Source organism: Nicotiana tabacum, chromosome 3 (genome assembly GCF_000715075.1).
Source record: "Nicotiana tabacum cultivar K326 chromosome 3, ASM71507v2, whole genome shotgun sequence".
Lineage (NCBI taxonomy): Eukaryota > Viridiplantae > Streptophyta > Magnoliopsida > Solanales > Solanaceae > Nicotiana > Nicotiana tabacum.
This window is the reverse complement of record NC_134082.1, coordinates 148,951,835-148,962,135: the sequence shown is the minus strand read 5'-3', so window position 1 is coordinate 148,962,135 and position 10,301 is coordinate 148,951,835. Positions and strand designations below refer to the sequence as shown.

Here is a 10,301-nt window from a genome sequence, read left to right as displayed (position 1 = left end):
AACTAAAGATCATAATCTCCAAAATTTAGAGTTCATTCCCTACACACCTCTTTCCAATCTCATCTCTTTATTACACTGCCATTCAAGATTAGATATATTTTAAAGTTAGTGATAAATAAGAATTTGTGGATAAAAGATGATGAGCTATTTATACATACACGGTCTGTAATGATTTGCAAAAAAATGATCGCAATTTTATGAATATCTAAGGGATTGAGTTTGTTCACCTCTTCTGAAAAGGGCTCATCAAGCTTTAGGAAAATTTTGCTTTCAAAAATTCGATTACGTGAGATTTTGCAATATTAATGGAGTATCGTGTAATCTTTCTCAAGAGAATCGACTCAGGTATGTTACGGTTATCCCTTCTTTCTTTTGGCATGGTCCAAATTATACTGAAGAAACGAGCAAATACACAGTTTTCTATAAATTACTCTATTTATAGAAATAGTATAGGTGTCTATATTCTTGATTCCCTATGAAAATTATTATTATCTTCTGTTCATGGGTCTCAGAATAATACGCAGTTGAAAAAGTTTATCCGGAAGGAATATCGAGATTATTATGTATTTTTCATGCATTTCACTCATTTATACATGTGCATTGACCCATGACCAGATGACGTTATATACGCGTATATATGTAAATATATGTATATGGGATATGGGAAAAGGTTATGACGTTATATACGCACTACCACCTGATTAGCTGGTATACGATGATGATTTTGCCCATAGTGGCCGATATGATATGATGGGATGCCCTCAGAGGCTGATGATGTTATAAAATATGTACCTATGCACGGCATGACATTCATACGCATGTGTATGACACTAAAAGTAATTTATGATTTACAAAGTTATTCCGACGTACAGGTTGAGTCATGTACCCTATATTTCTTCCATGTCTCTAATGTACTTATTTATGTGCCTTACATACTCGGTACATTATTCGTACTGAAGTCCCTTTTGCTTAGGGACGCTGCGTTTCATGCCCGCAGGTCCAAATAGATAGGTCGAGAGCTCTCCAAGTAAGCTATCAGCTCAGCGGAAGATGTTAGTGCGCTCCATTTGCTTCGGAGTTGCGTGTTTGGTTAGTATGATTTAGACGTGTATTGCTTGGTATGGCGGAAGGAACATGAAACTAAAGAATTACATCACCTAAGTAAATCAGGAGTCTGATTATTGGACCTAGAAAAATTATAGAAGTTATGCTTGAGAACATGACATAATCGCTCTTAATATAGATGTTCAAGAGAAATAACACAACAACCATAATCTATAATGGCTCTACAAGGAATCCAGTTAGAAGAAGTACCAGCCTCATAAGAAGTTAGTACGAAGCTCCCACCGAATTGTGTATGTACCAGAGGTGCGAGTATTATAATAGAGCTTCAAGTTATGGACGTGAATTAAACCTAGGTGGAAGGGAGGTTATGAAAGAGATAGAAGATATGATACGAGATTTTAAGGTAAGTAAGGTAAAGGTGAATAATGTATGACATACTCAAAGGCAGAAGATTGTGAATAGTCCATACTTCGGATAGAAGGCTATAAGCACGAGGATCCAATAACTGGGAATGATAGCGGCATCGTCGGCGGCATGTCTTCTAGCTTATGGTTTCTAAGTATTGAGAGATCTAGTTAAGAGAATAAAGAAAAGTTGGAGACGATGTGATGTCTCGCTTGACATTCCAGAATAACATAAGGAAATCTATGGTGCACGCAAGTTGAAGGAAAGTTGTGAATAGTATAAATGGATATGTATAGGTCGCAAGCTAAAGTATGGTAGAGCGACAAAGTTTTATGAAAACATGAGTAAGAATGAGGAAAGACAAGTGAAAAGGTGCCGAGAATGGATAAGTACTTAGGATTAAGTCCATAAAAACAAGAGAGATAATGGTTTCTCTAAGTTATTGAAAGTTCAGTATAGCCTGAATGAACTCAAAGGAGTCTAAGATTAATAGCATTTAGAAGAAATGAAATGTTGACCCGGTAATAAAATGAGGGTATAATTGTGACAGATAAAGGATGACATTTGGACCTTTCGATTGAGTAATCATCTAACAAAGAAAAGAAAGGGATCTCATGAATTGGATATGATTAAAATACCCATACAAGGTGAATCACATTGGAATGCTATAAAGTACGGTTATGGAAGTATAGTATCACCCCTAGGTGAATCAATCTAATTACTCCAGATGCCCCAATGAGACGCGAACCCTAAAGACGGTGTTTCATAAGAGATCAAGTTATCAGTAGTAGATGATGGATAAATATTAAGGTGAATCAACAATAGATGGATAAAAGTTCAACAGTATGAGATGAGATTAGACCATCAGTCTTAAGGATAAGCAACGAGAGCAACCTGAAGTTGGTTGCAGACCTCAATAATGATAAATCAAAGTAAGATTTATGGCATAGTATGACCTATGTAGATGCAGTAAAGTCATACGAAAGGATAACCCGGTCTATGAAATAAGATATAGCCATATTCGCAAGTTTTACAAAGTATCGAGTGAAGAATTTCAGTACACCTATAGATGCCCAGAGAGGCATCTTATTAAGCCTTATATATGTTTACAAAGTACAGCCTAAACATTGGTTAAAAGCTAAAGGAAAAAGGAGAGAAGAGTCGCATAGTCACAGGGTCAGTATCGTAAAGGATGCATGATAGAAAGTAGCAAGAGTTACGAGATTAGAAGAATTCCGGCCACAGTCCGTTGTGTGAAAAAGAGATATATATGTAGGAATACTCTGGACTTTGGATGTAATCAGAGAACAGTTGTCAGAATGGAAAGAAGAATATTAGAATATCTGTAAAAGCTATGGGTTAGGGGAATGATAAATGCATTAGTCAACATTCGAGGACGAATGTTCTAAGGGGGGGGGGGATAATATTACACCCCATATTTTCATATGTGAAAGTGCGCCATAAATAAATTAATGGAAGCTCGGGGATGAAATATTATATCCCGTATTTTTGGGTGTTATGATTTCGTTGTAAAGTTAATCAACGCAAAATCGAGAATGAGATTACTTGAGGTTACAAGTATTATGCTATTTCAAACAAGGGATAAGTAAGTTCGTGAAGGTGAGAGGGTAAGCAAATCGAAGAAAGTGAGTTTCGTCGAAATTTGTCATTTTGGGATAAAAATACGGCCCGAGCTAAAATACCCGGTATTTATGGACTAGTAAAATACAAAATACCACATGACCATAATAGTAAGATATATACAATGTATTAAAAAAAGTATAATTTTAAGTAATTTGATTTTTTTTAATTATGTGAGTAATTGGTTAATTACCATGTAACGAGACATTACCTAGTTAATTAATAAATTTAGTGAATAATCATTAAAATTCCCCCCAACCCAAACGTGGCAAGCTTCCTAAGACCCCTAGATGACTAATATGAAAATTGGAAAGGTGTCACACCAACCTAAACTAAAGATCATAATCTCCAAAATTTAGAGTTCATTCCCTACACACCTCTTTCCAATCTCATCTCTTTATTACACTGCCATTCAAGATTAGATATATTTTAAAGTTAGTGATAAATAAGAATTTGTGGATAAAAGATGATGAGCTATTTATACATACACGGTCCGTAATGATTTGCCAAAAAATGATCGCAATTTTATGAATATCTAAGGGACTGAGTTTGTTCACCTCTTCTGAAAAGGGTTCATCAAGCTTTAGGAAAATTTTGTTTTAAAAAATTCGAAATTACGTGAGATTTTGCAATATTAAGGGAGTACGGTGTAATCTTTCTCAAGAGAATCGACTCAGGTATGTTAAGGTTATCTCTTCTTTCTTTTGGCATGGTCCAAATTATATTGAAGAAACGAGCAAATACACAGTTTTCTATAAATTACTCTATTCATAGAAATAGTAGGGGTGTCTATATTCTTGATTCCCTGTGAGAATTATTATTATCTTCTGTTCATGGGTCTTAGAATAATACGCAGTTGAAAAAGTTTATCCGGAAGGAATATCGAGATTATTATGTATTTTTCATGCATTTCACTCATTTATACATGTGCATTGACCCATGACCAGATGGCGTTATATACGCGTATATATGTAAATATATGTATATGGGATATGAGAAAAGATTACGGCGTTATATACGCACCACCACCTGATCAGCTGGTATACGATGATGATGTTGCCCACAGTGGCTGAAATATGATTCAAACGGCGTTATATATGTGTATATATATGTATATGTGATATGGGAAGAGGTTATGGCATTATGGGAAATGTTATGTCGTTATATACACACCACTACCTGATCAGCTGGTATACGATGATGATTTTGTCCATAGTGGCCGATATGATATGATGGGATGCCCTTAGAGGCTCATGATGTTATGTAATAACTTACACATCAGCTTGCAGTAATAACTTACACATCAACTTGCAGTAACAGCTTACACATCGGCTTCCTTTCTTCTATAAATAGAAGAGATTTCAGTTCATTATGTACAACAATTTGAAATAAAATAATATATCAATCTCTCTCTATACTTGTTTTCGATTTTTTTACTTTACGGTCTTTATTTTATAATATTTATATGTAATTGATAAATTGTATATGATTATATAATTAAATTAAAACTTAATTAAAGAGAGTAAATAAATTTTATACGTAGTGTATAGATAGATAAAAATCCCTGCATTAATATCAATTTGAAGCATATGAAAAGTTCTATAAAATAAGAACATATTTCACATGCGCATTGACATTTTCTTTTTCCCAATATGTCGGTCCCTACCAGTAGTTTTTTTCTTGAAAATACAATTTTATTTTCAGGAAAAATGAGAGATTTTTTTGAGTGAACTCTATCTCTTATTCCCAGCCCCTAGCCATATTCGACCATGAAAATACACAGCAACAGTCCCACGCAATTGACAATGCCTTGTAAACTACACTGTAAGCCATAATTATCTCTTCTGCCCACACATCAAGAAAAAAAAATGGTGACATTATTACCTTCTTCATCTCTTTGCAATTCCCCTTCACTTATTATCCATTCCTCAACAATAATCAACCTATGCCTGCCCAATTCAATTCCACTCTCTTCCTCTGGTTATTTCAAGAGAAACAGAAATTCAGTTGCCAGTCGTAAGCTTGGAATCGTTGCTGCTACTGAAGAAGAAAAAGACCCATCAGTTCCCACATGGGCTAAACCCGATTCAGATGAGCCACCCCCTTGGGCTAAAAATGAATCCCAGAAAGATTCTTCAACCTTTCAAGTTCCTTTCATTGTTTATTTGCTTGCTTCTGCTGTCACAGCAATTGCAGCGGTGAATTCTTTACCTTGAACCTTTTTTTTTTGATCTTTTAAACAAAGATTAAGTCTTGATGGGTTTTGTTTATTGGGTTATGAGCGCAGATTGGTTCTGTTTTTGAGTACGTGAATCAGAAACCTGTATTTGGAGTTTTGGGCTCAGATAGTGTGTTTTATGCTCCTGTGCTTGGATTCTTTGCTTTCACAGGCATTCCCACTTCTGTAAGTAGATATAGTTTTCTTCTCTATCCATGCGTTCCTGCAGTTTTGGTTAAGCTAAATTGCTTTGAATGATGAAACTAAGAATATGCAAATTTGAACTTTTTGCAAGTTCTGTCTTTAACACACTTGTACATAATGGTAACTACTCCTTATGTTTAAATTATAGGCAAACAACTTCTTTAATAGGGCTGAGGAACCAATGAAAAAGTTTCTTAATGATTGGTCTTTGTTTTGTTAGTTACATTACTACTTCTGGCAAAACAATAAAGGTGGATTATTCTGTGTTCATTTTAGCTGACTAGAATATTATCCAGGCATACCTTTGGTTCAAATCTGTTGAAGTTGCTAACAAGGAAGCAGAGGAGCAAGACCGCAGGGATGGGTATATGTGACGTCTTATATGTGATGTTTAGGTGATATCTGCCGCGTCAAAAATGCATTTATCGGATGTCTTTGGTGGTTGTTTACGGAAAACATCATTATGTTAAATGAATGTTTTGTTGAGTTGATCTTTCTAGGCAACATAACGGTACAAAAACCTGTCTTCTAAATACCTGTCATTCCAAATTATCAATTTTGTATTGACTACTTGTCTAAAAGTCTTGGATCACCAGAAGTTACTATTTCCATCTCTTGTTTGGAGAAATCAGTTTACCGACTTGTGGTTAGACAAGCTACTGGCTGAACATTTGACTCAACTTATGTAAGTTATCAACCAGTCTAGTGTTGCTTCTTAACTCTTAACTTATCGACCTTGGTAAATCGCTAACTTTCTATCTAGTCCATCATTAAACAGACTTAAGGAGCATGAGGCTTTCACCTCACAGAGTATTTACTTTAAGTTGCACTCTAATAAATAGAATTTTGAAAAAAATGTATAGTGCTTGCTCTCAAACTAATTGGTTCTTGGAAGGGATGGAAGTGAGCAGTATGAGATGTGACGTCAAATCTTGTAATGGCAGTTCTGTGATTAGAATGGAAAAAGTTAAGTTAACGAGCAGGACTAAGTTCTCCATGTTAGTTCCTCTTTTCTCTCTGTTTCAAGTGTTGTTTATTCCAGATAAAATGTACAAAGTAATTTCTTACAATAAGCTTCTTCCATTTCTCCTGAAGTAGTCAATGTCTGAATGAACTGCTTTTGATGATGGATATGATATATGGGGTTAAAAATAAACACCGGAGCAATGAAGCGTAAGTTTTATGATAGGGACTAGTTCAACTGAAAAGATGTCATTTATAGAAGTCTGAGTTCTTTTGTTTGAAGAGAATAGGATGATTGCACTGTAACCATTAGTCTACACCATTAGTCTATCAAAAACATTTTCTTGAGGTGCATCTTTTCCAAATAACAGTTCGCAAATGTTGGTGCTTAAGTATGTGGAGAATATGCATAGTAAATTGCCATCAGATCAGAATTTAGTTTGCATGAGGCAGCCATTTAAGCGGCTCCTTTGCTGCATGCCTTAATTGCAGGGGCAGGGATCGAAGGGGGCTCTGAATTTCCTTCTTTCCCCACAGACTAAGCTACTATACTGTGCCCCAGGTTAGGATGCCATACTGTGAAAAGAATCCATCTACATCACTATACATTGCTTTTCTCTACATATTGAGCAAAGAGGCTAATCGGATAGAATGAATTCTTATAATTTGGTTTGGATGATGTGCCATCTAGAACAAGACAAAGTGATGCTCTGGTTGCCTCTAATTGGAGCAACAAACAATAGAAACTTACTTTATATTTGCAGTTGGTTGTTGTCTGTATAGTTTGATGTCACCTTCTTGGCGTAAGTAAATCATTCAGAAGAACACCTACCTATGGGCTTATGTTGGTTCTTCTGGGTTTTAACGTATCAGCTTTGTTTTTTCCACGGTTCCACCTAAGTAACTATGTTTCTTGGATCTCAATATTCATCCTTTATGAACTGGGCTCCTACATATTGCTTCCACACGTTACGAGTGTGCGTACAGCTCAAAGCCACACTCCACATTCATTAAATCATGGATTCTCCTCAGTTAATTGAGAGTACTTGTGCCAAGAAAAAGGCTCATGCAGCTTCACAGGAAGAGAAAACTTCAAAGAAACTAGAGCGAGCTCAGTGGCTTCGAGCAGCAATCTTAGGAGCAAACGATGGATTGCTTTCCACTACGTCCTTGATGCTCGGTGTTGGTGCAGCTAAAGATCAAGATCAACTGTCTATGGTACTTTCTGGAGTTGCTGGAGCTTTTGCAGGTGCCTGTAGCATGGCTGTCGGAGAGTTTGTCTCTGTCTCAACTCAACGAGACATTGCAAAGTCCATTGCTGACAACTGTAGGTCAGAGAACGAGCTAAAAGGAGAAGATGGTGGATACAAAACAAAGATTCAGATAGCTTGCAGCAGTCCAACTATTGCAGAAACCAAGCAAGGAGACGCCACCAACATGTCCTTTCGCAATATACTAGCGACTTCAACACAAGGTGGAAAGCTGCTATATGAATCACCTGTGCAAATACAGCACCATATTGCTTTGACACCTGCAAGATCTCCTATGATAAAAGTTATGGAAAATGATGCAAAACGAACGATAATGCAGGAGTCAAAACAGCTGGAAAATGACAGAAAATTAGAGCCATTGCCTAATCCGTTGAAGGCTGCAGCATCATCATCACTGGCTTTTCTGTTTGGAGCCTTTGTTCCTATGGTTCCAGCTCTAGTGGTGAGTGAAAACAGGATCAGGATTGGTGTGATAGTGATTGTAGCATCTTTGGCTTTGTATTTATTTGGTGGAATTGGGGCTTATCTTGGTGGCTCATCAGTAAAGATATCTGCTGTGAGAGCTTTATTTGGAGGGTGGATTTCAATGGCTATCACATATGCTTTACTCATGCCCTTTGACAAAGATACAAAGAATGATAATGATGATTAATAAATAAAATAGCACGTTAATATCGTCAATATTACAACCTAGACTTTGTGATTAATATATATATATAGAGAGAGAATTTTTTTTTTTTGCATATGTAGTTGCTACTCAAATTGAAAACAACGGGTTCAGTTGAACCCACCAAAACCTCCCTAAATTCGCCTCTACTGTTTGTATGTCTCCCAGTGTTACAGGGGACCAAAACCAACTATGCTTACCTTCCTAAAGAAAAATAAAACACGTTTTTGGTCAACGAGGAGAGGCTAACGTTGTTAATTAAAATTTAAAAATATGATAATAATGCATGTATCAACGGAGAGCTGCAAAAGTCCCACAAAGAAAAGGTCAAACAGAGTTACTATTCACTACTTTAAATCTACATCTACAGACCTCCAAAAACACGACCATCAGGTTCAGGTCACTGCCATTCATATCAAAGGTATATTAAGTGAACTTCGTGATCAAATTTCAACTCGATCCAACTGTTAACAAAATGAAAAACACAACATTTAAAGACTACTAGTTGGATGAAAAATATACAAGAAGGAAGAACGTCCCTCTTCCTTCTTTATTTTCTTAAAAGTGCCGCCTCTCTCATCCTCCTTTTGATATGTTGAAAATCCAAGACCTAAACTTACGTCTTTGATGTGACTTTAAACATAAGTGGTCATAAGAAAAGATGGAATTGAATTAGAAATAACTTTTTGTCCGACATAATTTTGTTTTTTTTTAAAAAAAGCGCAGCAACCCATCTATACTTTAGTTAATGCATTTATTTGCCTTGTTCAGTACTGATGAAAGACTGGTGCATAACATGGCATCATAAATTGCCGAGTGCTACGCTCCTTGGAAATGGAAGGCATGCGATATATGCACAACCATTTTAGCCAGCTAAGAATGTTGTTGCTGAAGACTTTAGAAAACAATTTGGACAAATTTGGTTTATTTGAAAAGATATTCTTCACAGATGATATTGTAACTTAAGAAATATGCTTCCTTTCCGGATCAGGAGAAAAAAGAGAGTGAGATATGCTTCCTTCCGCGTCTGTTTGAATTGAATAAGTAATTAAAAAAAATTCTGATAGCATAAATTAATTTTTTTAGCATATTTGATTAAACTGATCAGTTTTAGAAGTAAAAGCTCTAGACTTGACGTACGCTCTGATGTAATCAATGAAAACACGTGAAATATTCCAAAAGCAAAGCAGCCCTAGGATTTTATTGTTGACCATTCTTTAGAACTGGCCACCAAGCGGTGTTTGATGTTTTATTTTTGCTGAGTAATTACTTACTAGATGGGATTAATTTGAGAAAAAGAAAATAATCACATACATTGGGTGTATGCATCAAAATAATAATTTTATATTATGTGTTTTGATGTATAATTTGTCACTTAATCATGATAATTGAAGAAGTATTTATATCTTTACCTCAATTTGCATCTTAATCTTAGTAATTAATTTAATATAATTTGATGCATGAACCGGGTTCTATGTTTTTTCTCTTGAATTAAATTAATAATATAAATAATGTTTTACACGTTTAGTGTGATTTGATCGATTCTAACATGTCTAGCATTTTCTAAGTTACCAATGTGTACGAGTAAAATCGGGGATAAAGTTACCCCCGATTTCCCAATGAAGAAACGAGGGACAACGTGATTTGACGTTGGCTCGGGTAAGGCGGAGGGTGCACACAGATCGAAGCCTGAGGGACGAATGATACTTCGGGAATCGGGCATGGCCAAACATGAAAAAAATCAAGCTCGAGCGAAACAAAGAATCGAGGTTAAAGGGAAGACGGTTATAGAGGACGAACGAGGAGCCGAAATATTCGCCATCAACCGGAGATTACGGTGCAGATCACATCCGATATTAATTGCGGA

The 10,301-nt window shown here is 35.9% G+C and overlaps 2 protein-coding genes across 2 annotated transcripts; both read left to right on the top strand.

Moving 5' to 3' along the window:
• The first annotated feature begins 4,772 nt into the window (after positions 1 to 4,772).
• On the top strand, positions 4,773 to 8,378 carry LOC107822718 (uncharacterized). Its single transcript, XM_016649285.2, has 3 exons — positions 4,773 to 5,309; positions 5,399 to 5,515; positions 5,830 to 8,378. Exons 1-3 carry the CDS (start codon positions 4,980 to 4,982, stop codon positions 5,905 to 5,907), a joined length of 525 nt encoding a protein of 174 aa, XP_016504771.2. The 5' UTR covers positions 4,773 to 4,979; the 3' UTR covers positions 5,908 to 8,378.
• LOC107822717 (vacuolar iron transporter homolog 4-like) lies at positions 7,514 to 8,471 on the top strand. Its single transcript, XM_016649284.2, has one exon. It carries the CDS (start codon positions 7,514 to 7,516, stop codon positions 8,417 to 8,419), a length of 906 nt encoding a protein of 301 aa, XP_016504770.1. The 3' UTR covers positions 8,420 to 8,471.
• The last annotated feature ends 1,830 nt before the right edge of the window (positions 8,472 to 10,301 follow it).